This window comes from Colletotrichum graminicola (genome assembly GCF_000149035.1).
Source record: "Colletotrichum graminicola M1.001 genomic scaffold supercont1.5, whole genome shotgun sequence".
Taxonomy (NCBI): Eukaryota; Fungi; Ascomycota; class Sordariomycetes; order Glomerellales; family Glomerellaceae; genus Colletotrichum; species Colletotrichum graminicola.
In genome coordinates, this window is record NW_007361009.1 from 1,167,807 (window position 1) to 1,184,727 (window position 16,921).

The following is a 16,921-nucleotide window of genomic DNA, read 5'->3' on the forward strand; positions in this document are numbered from 1 at the left end:
GCCATAGGCACTATCAACCCAAAGCGCAGCCAGACGCTTGACACTTACCAAGCCAACCGAATGAGGAGTCTTGTTTCGGCCATCAACGTAAGAGTGATGGAGGCAACCGCCCATTGTCTGGCCTGACTATGTCGCAGGCAGCACCTACTTCATCGTAAGCTATTGTACGGTGCTTGCTACGAGTAGTTTGTATTGTCCAGCACAAAACACACACATCCATGACGACTTCCAACTCGATACATTACATTTGAAGATGCTCAAGTAGCGAAATCGCTATACCACAGATGACAGGACTGTTAATGTTCTTCCAGAAGGGAGGGGGAGATGTAAGGAATATGCTGAAACATGTTTCGTCATTGGAAAGCCACCTTCCGTCTATTCTATTGTTTTTCACCGTGCCGTACTCTTGTATTTCCTTCCATCATAAGATAGTCGTGTTATGCCTTGATAAACGCGTTTTATACTTGCCGAAACGGCAAGCCTCTTACTGGACCAAAGTCTTGGCATCTCCATCCTTGAGCTTGCCAGCGCCAACAAGTCGCTTGACCTCATCGCTCCAAACACTCTTGATCTCATCAGCAACCTTGAGGCCGTTCAGCTTGCCAGCCAGGGCCGCAATCTCATCAGGGTCAATCTTGCCCTGAACGAGCTCAACATCACCGAGAACAGCGTCGATTGTAGAGGCCGAAGGCTCGCCAGACGCAAAATAGTTCGCGTCCTTGACAGAGCCCTTGAGAACACGCTTGTTCTTCTTGACAGCGTTTTTGGCAGCCTCCTTAGCCTTCTTGGATGCCTCCCGGTCGACCTTGGCCTTCTCTTCCGCCTCCTTGGCAGCCTTCTCCTCGGCCTCCTTCTTGGCCTGGGCCTCTCCAAGAGCCTTCTTCTCTGCCGCCTCCTTTTCTAACCTCTTTTTGTTCTTGGCCGCATTGGCTTCCTGTCTAAAGCGCTTGATGCGCTCGTCGCCGGCGGAGCAGTCGTCAAGCAGCTTGCGCAGACGGGCGTTGTCCTCGGCCTTCTTCTTCTTGCGCGCGTTGGCGTTCTTGCGTTCCGTGTGGCGCTTCTGGTCACGGTTCTCATTGTCGTCAGGGACATCCTCGTCCAGGTACTCGAACGTCCGCCAGCTATCAAAGTTGTACCAAAAGTTGTAGAACTCCTCAACCTCCTCCTTGGTAGATTTGTCGTCGCCAAAGGTCGGTACTGGCTGGATCTTGGAGAAGCGGCCCTCAGCCTTGAAGACGTTGCCCCACAGCTTGTAGAAGTTGCCCTTAGCGAGCTGCTTCTTCGTGGGAGGATCAACATCGGCCTTCTCGTCGACCGAATCGTATTGTAGACGTTTGGTAGGATCCAGAAGAACCTCGGTGGCCTTTTGAATGCACTTAAAGAAGCTATCATCGTCGACAATACCAGCGGCCGCCTTCTTGTCAGGGTGATGTTTGAGGACCTTCTTGCGGTGGGCGCGCTTGATTTGGTCCTCCGTGGCCTTCCAGCGATACTTGGTGAGCCCGAGAACCTGGTAGTGATCTTGGTTCTAGATTCACCAAAAGCGTCAGTCGTAGTCTCATGTGGGCGAAACAGCACGCGCAACGAGGGTGACCCGCTTGCCTTCCAGTCCTTGGCGTCACGCTGAAGCATCATGGGGTCCTCAGGCTCACTGATCTCGCCATCGTCGTCGTTCTCAACCTTCTTGGCAGCCTCTTGGGCCTGGATACGATCGTCCTCGGAGAAGGTACGCTTGTGACGGGCCCGACGGGCGTGGGCCAGGAAATGAGGACCAACGGGCTCCAGGCTGCGCTGAGTAGCGGCAGCAACCTGGCTGACGGCCTTAAAGTCCTTGTCGGCGGACCAAGCCTCAGGGAGAGCCGGGAGGGCCTGCGCGACAACGGTTGCAGAAGCCATGTCGAAATTGTTCGAATTGTTTGGCTGGATGAGGGCAACTTTCGTGGGTTGAAAGGAATGGAGGGACGTCGTTTACCTCGGGGGGAAAAGCCATCAAACGTGGGGCACAATTTTTTTTTCTGGAGTAGGGGTGTGAGAGTGCAAGAAACTAAGGGTGTGTCTTTAGACATACTTGGTGTTCGCAACTTTTTTCCCCTGAGCCATGCCACGACTCTGTTGAGCCTCTATTAATCCTCTCCAATCACCCCGGTTTTACAAAGCAGACGTACTCTGATAGTCGCGCTTTGAACAGTCCACTGCATCTACTATGTCCCTGCCTGCGTATCGACACCTCTGGCGCGCCGCGAGGATTGCCTTCAACGGTATGAGAAACGCTCCACTTGCACGACTGCCATCCGACTGACAATGGAATCGTCTTCAGGTGACGACCGAGTACTCACAGCTGCAAGGCAGCAGATCCGTCAAGGCTTCAGGGACCAAGCTAGCCTCGCACCAACAAGCCTGGCTTACGGCCAAGCTATCCAAAAAGCCGAGGACATCGCCAAGATCCTCAGGGAAAACGTCGTTCAGGGTAAACAAGATGAATCTAGCACATATAGTGAGTTGCACCATGTTCAAGATGCTGCTTACAACTGCGTGTCATGCTAAGGAATGGCCCTCAGAGTTGCGTATTCACAAGGACACTGAGCGGGGCGACAACGATTCTGTCAAGATAGCCGGCAGGGGCAAGACAACGACCATGGGCGGGTGCGGCTGCAGTTAAGGGACTAGAATAGTCTTGAAACTGAAAGCTGTGTAGCTTAGCAGAAATGCTTTTAACTTTGTACAACAACACTTATGATACCCTGACAAACAATACCGCTTTTACTCAAACCCAAGTCCCAGTCGCCGCGTCCAGGTAATCCTTACAAGCTCCTCAACTCCGTAAGAAATGCAATTTGCATCTGTCGTTCATCAAGATCACTCGCCCTGGAGACTAGCATACTTCGGACCATCGTCTGCGCCTGGAGGAGGAGCAACCGCTTGGACATTCGATGGTCGAACATCCTCTCCAGTATCAGAGCTAGCGGGTATCTGCCTTCGTCCACTCTTTCCATCCCCCCCCCGCGCGCTTCCCTGTCCTCGTCGTGCATCCATGAGCATCTGTGACCGTTGCTCCTTGTCCATGGTGCCGATGGCCTTGGGAACGCCCCAGCGAACACGCAGAGGGCATCCTGCAATCACAGCTCGACCTCGACACGCGGCGGCGGCCTTCTCAGCCGCGTCCCTCGTCTCGTAGTTGACAAATGCACAATGCGACATATGCGAGCAAACCAAGCTCTTGATCTTACCATGCGCCTTGAAGAACTCGCGAATTTTGTGCTCAGGCAGGTCGTCTTCGATACCAGTGACAAAAAGGGACATGATATTGTTGTCGGCAGGTGGCATCCAGTCTTGGGGCCCAGGGGGCAGCTGAGCAGCACTAGGGAAAGCTTGCTTCGACCGGCCAGGCCTAGCTCCAGCTGCTGCTGCGGCCCTTGAATCTCTCGTCCGGATGGGACCTGGTCCGCCAACACCCGCACCCACGGCCGGGTTACCACCGAGTCCACCACTTGAGCTTGAGCCTGCTTGAGCCTCGTCGAGGCCTTCAACGGGCCGGCCCTTTCGAAAGTAGGGCTTGCTTGCCGCTAATCTCCGCAAGAGCTCTCTGGCCTTCTCATCCGACTTCTCATACTCTTCGACTCCTGCACGACCTTCCTCAATGGCGCGCTCGTTGTTTTGCGCAAAGTATTCACGGTTAATGTCGGACGACGGTCCGGGGGCTACCATCTTCAAGGCAGCATCGCGAACGACGATAGGCAAGCCAAATGAGAGATCCAGCATACACGCCTGACAGCAGTTCTTCAGACGCGCGCAGGTCAAACAGATGTTTGTTCGCTTCTTCCGACCGTGGGCTCGATCAGCACTCCAACTGAAGACAGTGAAAGGTCTCGTACACTGCCGCGCGTTGTCAGTAAGTGGTTCCAGGGAGAAGTAACAGTCGTGAAGCGGGAGATGAGCTTACCAGTTTGCACTCGGCACCGTAATCTTCCTTGAGCATCTTGACGTAAGGATTCTCGGGCAAGCAGTTCTCGCAAACGGAGGGGAAGTCGGTCGATTCCCACCCTGAGCGGTTCAGGTCTTGCTTGATTTGAGGTGGCATTGCGCCTCAATTCCGCAAAACTCGCTGGGGTCAATAGGTCGGCAAAAGTTGCAAGACAGACAGGGGCTTAAAGGAGTTGGCTTAAGAAAGTGTCGTGTGTTTCTTTGGGATGGTAATCCGGCTGATCAACTGGGGCTGGCAGACTGGGAATCGCAGGCTGACCAAAGCCGTAGGCATGGGGTCACATCAGTGGCGCAAGAGCCTTCTTCTTATCTTCACGTGATACAAATGCGAGTACCTAGTGTCAAAGATACGTTCCACGATCAGACACTTCAAATACCTACCTACAGTATCCGTACTAGGTCATTAGTATTTGAACAGCCATTAGGGCACCCAATCAATCAGTTAAAATTTCTCCGTTGGACCCATACTTATAAGGCATTTATACCAAAATATCATAATAACCGGGTTGCTTAGCCCTGGGTAATCCGAGGTAGTCATCATGTGACCCTTATTGGCTAGGTATGTATGCTCAACTGCCCCAGAGCTGCTTGTGGGTTGCCAATGTGGTATCACACTCGAATGTCGGTTTTTTGAGACTTGTGAGCGACCTTCGGTTTGGCTGAAACGTATGGCGAGATATGATATGTTCCATGGCTGGTGGTGGTTACTACCTAGATATATATTACCCCGTAAATTCGATGGCTTCATAGTGAGAACGCAAGGCGTCTGCCTGTAGATGCGACGATGCCAAGCACCACTAGCCTCCAGTGACAAGTTGAGCAAATTCTGTGACTCTTACCGAATTTAAAAGCTTCCCAAGACCACTACTGGAGTGTCCACTTGGGAAAACATGAAGCTAGATATACTTCGCCGCTGCATCAGGCTGAGCAAACCTGATTGCCCACCCCAATGTGATGTGGTCTCCATATAATAACTCTTGTCAATAATAAGCACCTGGCCAATGTAGATAATCGGACGGTAAGCATATTCAGTATCGTACCGAACACCAGCACTTTAGTATCTTTAGCTTCGTCACAGCCGACTTGGGAATGTTGCTAGTGCAATCTCAGTAGTTTACGCTGCATGTGAATGACTGGCTGGGGCTCTTTTGAATTCGTATTCGGATTCGACACCCTGGTCAGCGTGCACATGTTTGCGCTGAGCCAGTGAACCAGCTAGTCACCGCCTGCTCAACAAAGCTATGTAATTCTACCAATCACTACTATTGGCCAATTGCCAATGGCCACGGACCTTGGCGGGCCCCGAACGACTGGCAGCATTAGCTTCCGCTTCCCCCTTTCCCTTTTCTGCACAGGGGTTCCCCTACGGGCGTGGTGGTTGCAATTCTGCTATTGGCAGTGGATACCTTCTGTCTGTCTCCTCTGCCATATGGTTAACCCATTAAGGAAATGGGAGGTCGAGAAAGAGGGATGCATGGGAATGGTGGTAACCGTCGTCACTGGAAATTTGACATGGCAACCTGCCGTCTGCCGTCCCCTTTTCCCGCTCGATACGGAGTACTTCTTGACTGTAATAAAGAAAAGAAAGAAAGTTAAAAAAAAAAAAAAACCCCGGCCATCCCCCGCTCTCTTGCGCAAAGCATCTGATTGCCCATTCTAACATTTTGCCGACTTGATTGTTCGGCTGACCCCCATCTCTTCTATTTCTTCTTCTGCCACCCTCTCCCACACGCACACTCATTCTCTCTGTCCTTCTCGACTTTACAAGTTGCTCTCCCATTCTGCCACACCATCCGTCATCCGTCGTATCGCCAACTCAACGTAACAATGGTTTCCTCAACGGCCAACAATCTCGAGCGCGAGGACCACGCCCGCGATGCCGAATTCAACAAGGCCTTGCATGGTAACAGTGCCAAGGCCACCGGTGGTCTTGCCGCCATGTTCAGCAAAGGCCGCGATGCTAAGCAGGCCGCTGTCGATGAGTACTTCAAGCACTGGGATAACAAGGCTGCCAAGGACGAGACTCCCGAGGAGCGCGCAGTGAGTCGTCCTGCTCTTTCGTGCTTCTTATACCACCCCGAACTCTTGTGTGCCAGAAGCTGACTCGCACTCGATCTAGGCTCGAACTGCCGAATACGCGACCTTGACCAGACAGTACGTCACGCGCAAACTTCTGTGTTTTGGTGACATGTGGCTGATCTTCATCTTCTAGCTACTACAATCTTGCTACCGACCTGTACGAGTATGGCTGGGGCCAGTCCTTCCACTTCTGCCGCTTCTCTCATGGCGAGCCCTTTTACCAGGCCATTGCCCGCCATGAGCACTACCTCGCCCACCAGATTGGCATCAAAGAGGGTATGAAGGTTCTCGATGTCGGATGTGGTGTTGGTGGACCCGCGCGCGAAATTGCCAAGTTCACTGGTTGCCACGTTACTGGCCTGAACAACAACGATTACCAGATTGATCGAGCGACCCACTACGCTGCGAAGGAAGGTCTATCCAGCCAACTCGAGTTCGTTAAGGGGGACTTCATGGTACGTTATTAGGAACACACCAGATCAAATTTGGCATTTCTAATATGCGCTCCGCAGCAAATGTCTTTCCCCGATAACTCTTTTGATGCCGTCTACGCTATTGAGGCCACCGTACACGCGCCTAGTCTCGAGGGCATCTACAGCGAGATCTTCCGCGTGTTGAAGCCTGGCGGTGTCTTTGGCGTCTACGAGTGGTTGATGACGGATAAATACGACAACGACAACCTGGCCCACCGCGAAATTCGCCTGGGAATTGAGCAGGGCGACGGTATTTCCAACATGTGCAAAGTCTCAGAAGGCCTTGCCGCCATGAAGGCTGCTGGCTTTGAGATGCTTCACCACGAGGATCTTGCCGACAGGCCTGACCCTATGCCATGGTACTGGCCTCTGTCAGGCGACCTAAAGTACATCCAGTCTGTGTTCGATGTATTTACCATTGTGCGAATGACCAAGCTGGGGCGCTTCTTGATGCACAACCTGGTTGGTGGTCTTGAGGCCATCAAGCTTGCTCCTGCTGGCACCAAAAAGACGGCCGATAGCTTGGCATGGGCTGGCGACTGTCTCGTTGCTGGTGGCAAGGAGCACTTGTTCACGCCCATGTACCTGATGGTTGGAAAGAAGCCCGCCAATTAGAGGTTATCACAGGTGTGGATTACGGGTAGAGCTAGCGACAAACCGCGAGGTGCCACCGGCAGATGTAAAAAGGAGTCCATGACTTGGTTGCTCGTTATATGAGTAGGTATTCTATCAGTATCATAATTGTAATTAGGAAATGATTGCCATAGAGGGCGTAGATGAGGCGTCATGGGATCAAAAAGTTAAGATACAACACCAACCGGCAAAGAAATGTCAAAGAGAGCTTGCCATTGCGGAGTGGCTGTGAAGAGTGAAGCTGTCAATGCGAGAAGCTGGACAATGTCTGCGGAGTTCTGTTCGGCCGTACTCTATGGCCCCTTGCTGAGTACTACTGGCGTTGCCATTGTCCCTCACATGCTTATCACTTGGCTGGACTGTGATGATGGAAATCCAGCAGCGCAGCCGAACGATATCGTTCGTTGTGTGCAATTCGTTCAGCCTGAGACTTGACCAGCAACTGTATAACAGATTTGCTGTCGGAAAGCCCAGTTCTGGTACTAGAGTGTCTTGAGCTCGACGGGGCTTTGCATCGGGTGGTTGAGAAGCTCGGTGAACCAAATGTCCCAGCCACACACTTAGGATCAGAGAAGGCTACGTACCCTACAAGGAAACCTTGAAGAAGGATTCCTCCAAATGGCAGAGCAGACATAAATCCCTTTTGACTGTCCATTGTTGGTTGCACCAAGGTGGGCTCTCTGTTCGGATGGAATCGGGTGGCAGTGGGTGCAAATTTCTTGCAAAAGAAATAAAAGACTAAAAGTGCTTACTGCGCTGCGCTGGAGCCTTATGCCCTCAGGTAGATACCTACATACCTTGGTATGCTTGGGCAGAGCTTAATTAAGCCTGAAAGGCCGATAGGGACCACACGCCCAGTATAGCAAATCCAGTCAAAATAGCAGACAAGGGCAGTGATTGGACTCGACGGAGCTTGTCGGGATTAGATCGGACCTGGAATTTGGCGCATCTTCGGACGGGGCAGGCTCCCTGAGATGGGACATGATTGGCTCAAAGGGAGATCGGCCGATTATCTAATGGCTCTCACAAGGACGCCGTCAGTCTACAAAAGGACTAGCGCAGACCCCAGGGCCTCCCCAACGCTGTTATTTGGCAGCTCGCCGCAATTCAACGGACTCAACGCCCATAGAGCTGAGCAAAAGGAAAAAAAAAAAAAAAAAGAGGTCTGCCAAATCCCTCGACAGCTCCCCATCGACTTTATCATCCCTCTCCCTCCGACGCTCAACTTTCGTCGTTGGCCATCGTCAACCCCACCCCGAGGTCGCCAATTGTCCGTCTCCCCCCATCTCTTTTTCTTGTTTCTCATCACCTCCGTTCTCTATAACCACCCTTTGGGATATCACACTTATCTTACGTTGCGACCTCCGTGTCTTTAGCCTACAACCAACCCCGAAAACTCAATTCGCGATGTCCCGATTCCTCCGTCCCGCAGCCCGCCTGGCGGCCTCTTCCAGAGCTGCCGTCTTCCGCTCCTCTCCTGTTTCTCAGTTCGTCAGCCGACCCGCTGCCTTCGCTGTGCAGTCAAGGACGTACGCCGATGCCAAGGGTACCAAGGACTACACAGTCCGTGAGGCTCTCAACGAGGCCCTCGCCGAGGAGCTCGAGGCCAACGAGAAGGTCTTCGTTCTGGGCGAGGAGGTAGCCCAGTACAACGGCGCGTACAAGGTCACAAAGGGTCTACTGGACCGCTTCGGCGACAAGCGCGTCATCGACACACCCATCACCGAGAGCGGTTTCTGCGGTCTTGCTGTTGGCGCTGCCTTGAGCGGACTGCACCCTGTGGTAAGTTATTCACCCTGAGCGCCCTAATAAACACGCCGAATTGCTTCCGGCTCCTGGATCACCGTATTCGACACAGTCCGGTGCCTCCCGAAATGGTCTGAGAGTTTTCCGAGAGCTAATTGTCTAACCTGCGTCTTTCCCCAGTGCGAGTTCATGACCTTCAACTTCGCCATGCAAGCCATCGACCAAATCGTCAACTCAGCCGCCAAGACTTTGTATATGTCTGGTGGTATCCAACCTTGCAACATCACCTTCCGCGGCCCCAACGGCTTTGCCGCCGGTGTTGGTGCCCAGCACTCCCAGGACTACTCAGCGTGGTACGGCAGCATTCCCGGTCTCAAGGTCGTCGCCCCTTGGAGCGCCGAGGACGCCAAGGGTCTTTTGAAGGCTGCCATTCGCGATCCCAATCCTGTCGTTGTTCTCGAGAACGAGCTCATGTACGGCCAGACCTTCGCTATGTCGGAGGCTGCTCAGAAGGACGACTTTGTCCTCCCCTTCGGCAAGGCCAAGGTTGAGCGTACCGGCAAGGACTTGACTATTGTTACCTTGTCCCGCTGCGTTGGACAGTCCTTGGTTGCTGCGGAGAACCTGAAGAAGAACTACGGTGTCGATGTCGAGGTCATCAACCTGCGCTCCGTGAAGCCTTTGGACGTTGAGGCCATTGTCAAGTCTGTCAAGAAGACCCACCGCCTTCTTTCCGTCGAGTCTGGCTTCCCCGCCTACGGCGTTGGCTCCGAGATCCTGGCTCTGACCATGGAGTACGCCTTCGACTACCTCGACGCGCCTGCACAGAGAGTCACAGGTGCCGATGTTCCTACCCCATACGCTCAGGGACTCGAAGAGATGAGCTTCCCCACTGAGAAGATCATTGAGAACTATGTTGCCAAGATGCTGCGTCTGTAAGAAGGTTGTAGTAAGTGGCAAGAGGAGACGTGGCGTAGGCAGGCTGCTTGCGGAAGCTCCCCGGCATGGAGCCGGTTCATAATGGACTATTAGGCTTAGTAGACTTGGGGGAGAAGCTTGTACTTGTATGTTGCTCAGTTGTCATATACACATCTCATACCCTGAGGACACGACTAGATGTGATTGTTCACGCATCAATGTGGAACTATCAAGGTACTTTATTTTACTTGGATGTATTACTGAGTTTACCAGCTCATCGATCAATGTGTTTGCAAGGCTACCCACGGCGAAGTATTTGGTTTCGTTCAGTAAGCACTCTTGGGAATATGTGGCAGGAACTTCAGTACCGAAACACCCGTCTTAGACTTAATCTCCAGGGGTGAGCGATAATGGCACGTATGGCAGTCGTGCTGGAGTCGAAGTTGAGCAGGGATTGAAGTTGTGGGCTGTCTTGCCTCAAACATAAAGCCAGAGGTTTGGGTTTTCTTTAGGCTTCATTTCTGTCTTTCGTGCTGTGGACCAGCAGCTGAACCCCAAACTCTAAGCACTCTATACATTGCCATACGACTCCAACTTGACCTAGACCGTTACATAACGCATTTCGTGCGAAATGGAAAGGGCCTTCGGATGTACGTTATCAGAGTTAGGTAGGCTCGGCTCTGGTACAATTAGCACACTCACCGACGTAGTAGCCACATCTTAGCTAAGACGGCTGTTTGTGAGGTATACTCCGTAAACTAGGTAGGTAGGCAGGTAGGTCGGTACGTGAGGGGTGTTACGCCACTGTTTGGCCCCGCACACCGTCATCAGTTCCGCCCTAGGTACCTCCCTACCTCACCTCTCCTTGCACCGTTGCGGGCGTCACCTTCGTCTCGCCTCAATTACCTAAACCATTGCTTTGTCCACGAACCATTTTCAAGGCGACCATCTGCAGTTCGCCACCAAAGATGGCCTCTGATCTGGCCACGGCCATTCGTGGGCTACATCTTACGGATCGCCCCAATATGAACATCGATGACCTTTTGTTCCAGCAGCGTCCTCGCAAACGCGTCAAGCAAGATACATCTCATCTCAAGGCTCACCTAGAAGATGACTTTCTCACGCCGTCCACGAGATTCTCGTCCGCGTGGCTCAACCGACTGCAGCAGTGAGCCCTCTTTCCTGCCCAAACAGTTTTCTGCCCAAATGGCTATGAATGCGGCACTGACATGTCTCCCTCAGGCGCTGGGACTGCCCTGTGGATTACACGGAGCTTTTCAAGATCCCCCCCCCCCAGACCCGAACTGTGACGCGGTTTGAGCGACATGGCCTTGAGGGTAGAGTGACTGGTTACAGGAACGTTACCGTGCCCGCCAACAGTGCCACCGCCAAGAATTCCACCTCCTTCCTGCGCAAGCCTGCTAGTAGGGTCGACTTTGTTCGTGGAGCTGCCGGCTTTTTCCCTTTTGCGCCTGGCGGCCTGGATGGCATCGAGGCAACTGCTGCCCTTGAGGACCAGGTTCACCGAACTGGTGGCGGAGACTCCGCCGCTGTTCCATCCAACAAGCTGGAGAGAATTATTAAGCTCGGCGCTGAGAGCAGCCTTCTCCAAGTCGCACCTGGGCTGAGCCGCGGCATCAACATCAACAGGAAGACTAACGAAGATGAGGCTAGAGCTGTTGAACAAGAGTTATACCAGGAACCCGAACAGTCACCTAGTACTGACGAAGCAGACGGTGATGCGCAGGCTAGTGGAGAGCGGGAGGCTGGAGTCGACGCCAGAGTCGAGGCCGAGGCCGAGTTCGAAGCAGAAGAAGAAGACGGCGAGGACATTGATGCTATCTTGCCCGTCGAGTTTCCGGCTCTGGAGCCACATGGAGCTTTGGCGGCATCCAGTGCCAGGAAGGCTGGCCGGGAGTGGGCTCACATGGTGGACATCGACAGAGACATCACGAACTTCAGAGAACTCGTACCCGACATGGCAAGAGACTGGCCGTTTGAGCTGGATACATTCCAGAAGGAGGCGATTTACCATCTCGAAAGCGGCGATTCTGTCTTCGTCGCTGCGCATACTTCAGCCGGGAAAACTGTCGTCGCCGAGTATGCCATTGCTCTTGCTTCGAAGCACATGACCAAGGCCATCTACACATCGCCCATCAAGGCCCTGAGCAACCAGAAGTTCCGAGACTTCCGCCAGACATTCGAGGAGGTTGGTATCCTGACGGGTGATGTGCAAATCAACCCCGAGGCTAGTTGCCTGATTATGACAACGGAGATTCTGCGAAGCATGCTCTACAGAGGAGCCGATCTGATCCGAGATGTCGAGTTTGTTATCTTTGACGAGGTACATTACGTCAATGATTTTGAGCGCGGTGTTGTCTGGGAAGAGGTCATCATCATGCTCCCTGAACATGTTACACTCATTCTATTGTCTGCAACTGTGCCCAACACTTACGAATTCGCATCATGGGTTGGGAGGACCAAGCAGAAAGACATATATGTCATTTCTACACCGAAGCGGCCTATTCCACTAGAACATTACCTTTGGGCTGGCAAGAATATCCACAAGATTGTGGACTCAGAGAAGAAGTTCATCGAGAAAGGATGGAAAGAAGCCAATCAAGCCATTCAGGGCAGAGACAAGACTAAAGCTCTAGAGCCGAGCAATACGCCTCGCGGCGGAGGTGGCCAGAGAGGGGTCCAAAGGGGAGGACCACAGCGTGGTGGACAGCGTGGAGGCCCGCGCGGCGGCAGTCTTCAACAGAGAGGCCGTGGCGGAGCGCCGCGTGCCAGTCACAACCCAGGACACATGGGTAGGACTGGTCGGCAGGGCGGCTTCACCTCGGCGGCTCAAGACAAAAACCTTTGGGTTCATCTTGTCCAGTTTCTCAAGAAGTCCAACCTTCTTCCCTCCTGCATCTTTGTCTTCTCTAAAAAAAGGTGCGAGGAGAATGCCGACGCGCTCAGTAACCAGGACTTCTGCACCGCTAACGAGAAGAGCGCTATTCACATGACGATCGAAAAGTCGATCGCGAGACTCAAGCCTGAAGACCGATGTCTACCCCAGATCATCAGACTAAGAGAGCTCCTGTCGAGAGGTATCGCGGTCCATCACGGGGGTCTACTGCCCATCGTCAAGGAAATTGTTGAGATCTTGTTCGCCCAAACGCTTGTAAAGGTTCTGTTCGCTACAGAAACCTTTGCCATGGGGCTCAACCTGCCGACCCGGACAGTCGTGTTCTCTGGATACCGCAAGCACGATGGCCACTCGTTCAGGAACCTGCTCCCAGGCGAATACACGCAGATGGCGGGCCGAGCCGGTCGTCGTGGCTTGGATACTGTAGGCTTGGTTATCATTGTTCCTCCCGGAGGAGACGAGGCCCCGCCTGTTGCCGATCTTCAGAAGATGATCCTAGGAGAGCCATCAAAGTTGAGGTCTCAGTTCCGGCTCACGTATAACATGATTCTTAACCTGCTTCGGGTGGAGGCTCTCAAGATCGAGGAGATGATTAAGCGCAGCTTTTCGGAACACGCCACCCAGCAGCTTCTTCCTGAGCACGAAAAAGCCGTCAAGCTGTCAGAGGCCGATTTGGCCAAGATCAAACGCGATTCATGTGGTATCTGTGATGTCTCCATGGACGAATGCCACCAAGCGTCCGAAGACTACAAGCAGCTTACTGGGGAAGTCTACAAGTCTCTCATTGGAATTCCGATTGGTCGCAAAATGTTCAGCCAGGCGCGCTTGATTGTGTACAACAGAGACGGCATCCGCACCCCTGGTATATTGCTATCTGATGGCGCGAGCAACAAGGGCCCTCAGGGCAGTCCAACTTTGCACGTATGCGAGATCAGACTTATGAGAGAGACTCGTGACTCGACGGACCTGCTTCCGTTCATTCCGGCCTTCCGCAAGCATTTCACGCCACTGCCACAGGCAAAGAAGCATATACGCATCAAGACTCTGCATGTGCCCCTAAGCGATGTCGAATGTCTGACAAGACATGTTACCAAGGGCATCGTACCGGAAATATTCCAAAGTGGCGAAAAGTATCTAAAAGCAAAGGATAGGCTTCACTCCATCTGCCGGTCATGGGATGACCTTTGGGACGAAATGGACCTGTCAAAGATCAAGAACCTTCAATTTCAGGAGATGATGAAGAAGCGGAAGGAAGCAGAGGTCACCGCGTCATCCTCACCGGCGCTCTCCTGCCCCCAATTTTTGAAGCACGTAAGTGGATGAGTGTTTCTACTTGGACGATAGGAAATCACCACTAATTCGTCAACTCTAGTTTGCCATGTGCCATGACCAGTGGCTTATCAAGGAACATATCTCGCAATTGCAACATTCCCTGTCGGACCAGAACCTCCAACTCTTACCCGACTATGAACAACGAATTCAGGTGCTGAAGCAGCTTCAGTTTATCGATGAGAGTGCCAGGATTCAGCTCAAGGGCAAAGTGGCTTGCGAAATTCACTCAGGCGATGAACTTGTCTTGACAGAGCTGATCTTGGATAATGTGCTTGCAGACTACGAGCCGGCCGAAATCGCGGCCTTGCTGTCGGCCTTTGTGTTCCAAGAAAAGACAGAAACCCAACCGAACCTGACGGGCAATCTTGAGCGAGGCAAGGACACCATTATTGCTATCAGCGAGAAGGTCAACGAGGTCCAGACACTCCACCAAGTCATTCAGTCTGCAGATGACTCCAATGATTTTATCTCCCGGCCCCGGTTCGGCCTAATGGAAGTTGTTTACGAGTGGGCGCGAGGCATGAGCTTCAAAAACATCACCGATTTGACTGATGTTCTGGAGGGCACCATCGTGCGAACAATTACGCGTCTTGACGAGACATGCCGCGAGGTGAAGAATGCTGCTCGAATCATTGGAGATCCGGAGCTATATCAGAAGATGCAAACGGCACAGGAGATGATCAAGCGGGACATCACAGCAGTTGCCAGCCTGTATATGTAATTGGCATGATCATCAGGAGCAAGGTATCAAGCAACGGGAGACAACACCGAAATAAAAGGGGATATGCACCAGCGGAATAACCGGCGAGTTGTATTGGTTGATGACAGTAACAACTCACCCTCCTTCTATCTACGCTGTAGGGTTTCATCCCATTGCCAAGTCGAATGTCATGTTATTCAATAATCCCGTCTCCGTAAAAGATGCATATCGTGTACGTGCCTGCGACCAGAAAACGCCCAAGTCATAATGTCCAAAAGAGTGATGCCATCCCAGCTTGTTCAAATCAACAATGCCCAGACTTCCCGTCTTAAGCCCTCAAAGCACGCAACCTCTGCTGCAAAGCATCCTCCTCCTCGGCGGTGGGTTCATTTGAAACAAGCTCTTCTTTGGCAGGTGTTGCACTATTCAGCTCCGCATTAAGCTGCACGCCTGCATCGTCGGCCAACTTGCCCAGGAGCTCGTGGACGGCATCGTCGGAGACTTGCGCACTTGTGGATTGCGAGATGGCGTCTTGGTAGATGCCATTCGATACGGCGTACTCTTCGTTTTGTTGCTTGAATTGCTCGAGGGTAACGAGGGTCTAGGGAGGAGCATTGAGGTCAGCCAAACTGATGCACGTGGATTCACCCTGCCCAAGCTTTCCAAATTACCTTCTCGGGATTCATATTCTTCTGTGCCATGGACATGGTACGAGATGACTGGCCCATCATGTGTGTCATGCGGTTCATCGAGTTGTTAGCCTGTATCTGGGCGGCAGAAAGCTCGGCCATATCTGCCATCTGGTCCATTTGCTGAGCCAAGGCCTGCTTGGACAGGAGCATCTTGGCCTTCTGATATGCCTTGGCCGTTTCTCCTTTCTTCAGCAACTAAAAAACTCATCAGTAACCGCTTGTAACAGTGGCACGCCAATGAGCCGATGAATTCTTACATCTTGAATTTGTTTCTTTAGGATGGGGTCCTGTTTGGCCGCCTTTTGTGCTTCCCGCCGGGCCTGTTTCGCTTGGAACTTGTAGCGTGTCAGTATCTGGTCATCCAAGAGGACGGGATGGCGGGGTTCAGTTGTGCGAACGCGCGCGCAAATATCCCCCACAATCAATCTCCTCCCGACATACCCTAGCCTGAAATTCAACCTGCATATCTCGGGCAAGGGCTCGATTCGACATGGTGACCGGATGGATATCTCTTCGGGATCGGTTAATGGAATGGCGGGGTACTCGAGGAAGGTATCGCCGGTCGATGGCCGAATCTTTGGGGATCGATGAGCGATGTTGAACGATCCAGGCAGTTGCTACTAAAAGAAGTGTACGTTTTAGTCCATATGACAATGTTGAGGTCTTGATAGGCTTTCAGGTGACAGGTTATCGGACGGGGATGTAGTGTTCAAGGACCAACCACAAACTATCGGCGATGCCTTGGCCAGACAGACCATGGACGGCTCTTGATGGCTGCGCCATGTGGGACAGGTCTAGTGACACCGCCACAGCATGACGCAGCCAAGTAGGGAAATCTGCACCTAACCAGCCACAGCAACGAACAAGAGGCAAGGTGGGGCCAACGAGCCACGTCTGTGGCTGAACCTTCGGCATCGGTCGGTGCTAGAGGTCGGTCATCGATAATCCCGCGGGATGTTTCTTTTGCAAGTGAAGAACCAATCGCTGCTTTATCTGGGCTCGTTGCAGGATCCCACTTTGGAATGATGGACCTCGGATAGCAACAACTCAATAGAACGGCGGCAGGACAATATCGTTTCGAGATACCAGGGTTCCGTCACAACGAAAGATGATCTTACAGTTTCAATGTTGGTCATGCACTCGTATTTCCATCTCCCATATCTACCTACTTTAGGTACAAATACAAGGCGATCATCCTATTGAATGAGTTCGCGGGTGACCGTCAGAGTTTTATCTCGCCGTGGAGGTCAAGAGTACCCTTGAGATAGTAAGGTACTTTAAGCCTGGTGTTGACTGGCTGGTCTACCTGTAACTGCCTCATACAACCATCTCGCCATCTCTTCCCCATCTAACTAGCTGTATGTAAAAGATAGAAATAGAAAATAAAAATAAAAAAACAAAAAGGAAGAAGAAGAAGAAGAAGAAGGGGGGGAAGCATTGGCCAGACAGA

General features: G+C 52.4%; 7 protein-coding genes across 7 annotated transcripts; 4 read left to right on the forward strand and 3 right to left on the reverse strand.

Annotated features, from left to right (window-relative positions):
• Positions 1-484: 484 nt before the first annotated feature.
• Positions 485-1,896, reverse strand: GLRG_02675 (DnaJ domain-containing protein; the record flags this gene model as incomplete). Its single annotated transcript, XM_008092684.1, has 2 exons — positions 485-1,528; positions 1,579-1,896. The coding sequence occupies 2 exons, from the start codon at positions 1,894-1,896 to the stop codon at positions 485-487; spliced, it is 1,362 nt and encodes a 453-aa protein (XP_008090875.1).
• Positions 1,897-2,203: 307 nt separating this feature from the next.
• On the forward strand, positions 2,204-2,659 carry GLRG_02676 (uncharacterized protein; the record flags this gene model as incomplete). Its single annotated transcript, XM_008092685.1, has 3 exons — positions 2,204-2,258; positions 2,318-2,494; positions 2,559-2,659. The coding sequence occupies 3 exons, from the start codon at positions 2,204-2,206 to the stop codon at positions 2,657-2,659; spliced, it is 333 nt and encodes a 110-aa protein (XP_008090876.1).
• A 197-nt stretch (positions 2,660-2,856) lies between these two features.
• On the reverse strand, positions 2,857-4,078 carry GLRG_02677 (RNA recognition domain-containing protein; the record flags this gene model as incomplete). Its single annotated transcript, XM_008092686.1, has 2 exons — positions 2,857-3,873; positions 3,941-4,078. 2 exons carry the CDS (start codon positions 4,076-4,078, stop codon positions 2,857-2,859), a joined length of 1,155 nt encoding a protein of 384 aa, XP_008090877.1.
• A 1,730-nt stretch (positions 4,079-5,808) lies between these two features.
• GLRG_02678 (uncharacterized protein) lies at positions 5,809-7,148 on the forward strand (the record flags this gene model as incomplete). Its single annotated transcript, XM_008092687.1, has 4 exons — positions 5,809-6,021; positions 6,101-6,135; positions 6,194-6,515; positions 6,573-7,148. 4 exons carry the CDS (start codon positions 5,809-5,811, stop codon positions 7,146-7,148), a joined length of 1,146 nt encoding a protein of 381 aa, XP_008090878.1.
• Positions 7,149-8,573: 1,425 nt separating this feature from the next.
• Positions 8,574-9,851, forward strand: GLRG_02679 (transketolase; the record flags this gene model as incomplete). Its single annotated transcript, XM_008092688.1, has 2 exons — positions 8,574-8,948; positions 9,093-9,851. The coding sequence occupies 2 exons, from the start codon at positions 8,574-8,576 to the stop codon at positions 9,849-9,851; spliced, it is 1,134 nt and encodes a 377-aa protein (XP_008090879.1).
• Positions 9,852-10,798: 947 nt separating this feature from the next.
• On the forward strand, positions 10,799-14,800 carry GLRG_02680 (DSHCT domain-containing protein; the record flags this gene model as incomplete). The annotated part of the gene is made up of 3 exons (XM_008092689.1): positions 10,799-10,998; positions 11,073-14,058; positions 14,120-14,800. 3 exons carry the CDS (start codon positions 10,799-10,801, stop codon positions 14,798-14,800), a joined length of 3,867 nt encoding a protein of 1,288 aa, XP_008090880.1.
• A 307-nt stretch (positions 14,801-15,107) lies between these two features.
• Positions 15,108-15,963, reverse strand: GLRG_02681 (Snf7 family protein; the record flags this gene model as incomplete). The annotated part of the gene is made up of 4 exons (XM_008092690.1): positions 15,108-15,380; positions 15,451-15,666; positions 15,729-15,806; positions 15,913-15,963. The coding sequence occupies 4 exons, from the start codon at positions 15,961-15,963 to the stop codon at positions 15,108-15,110; spliced, it is 618 nt and encodes a 205-aa protein (XP_008090881.1).
• Positions 15,964-16,921: the final 958 nt, after the last annotated feature.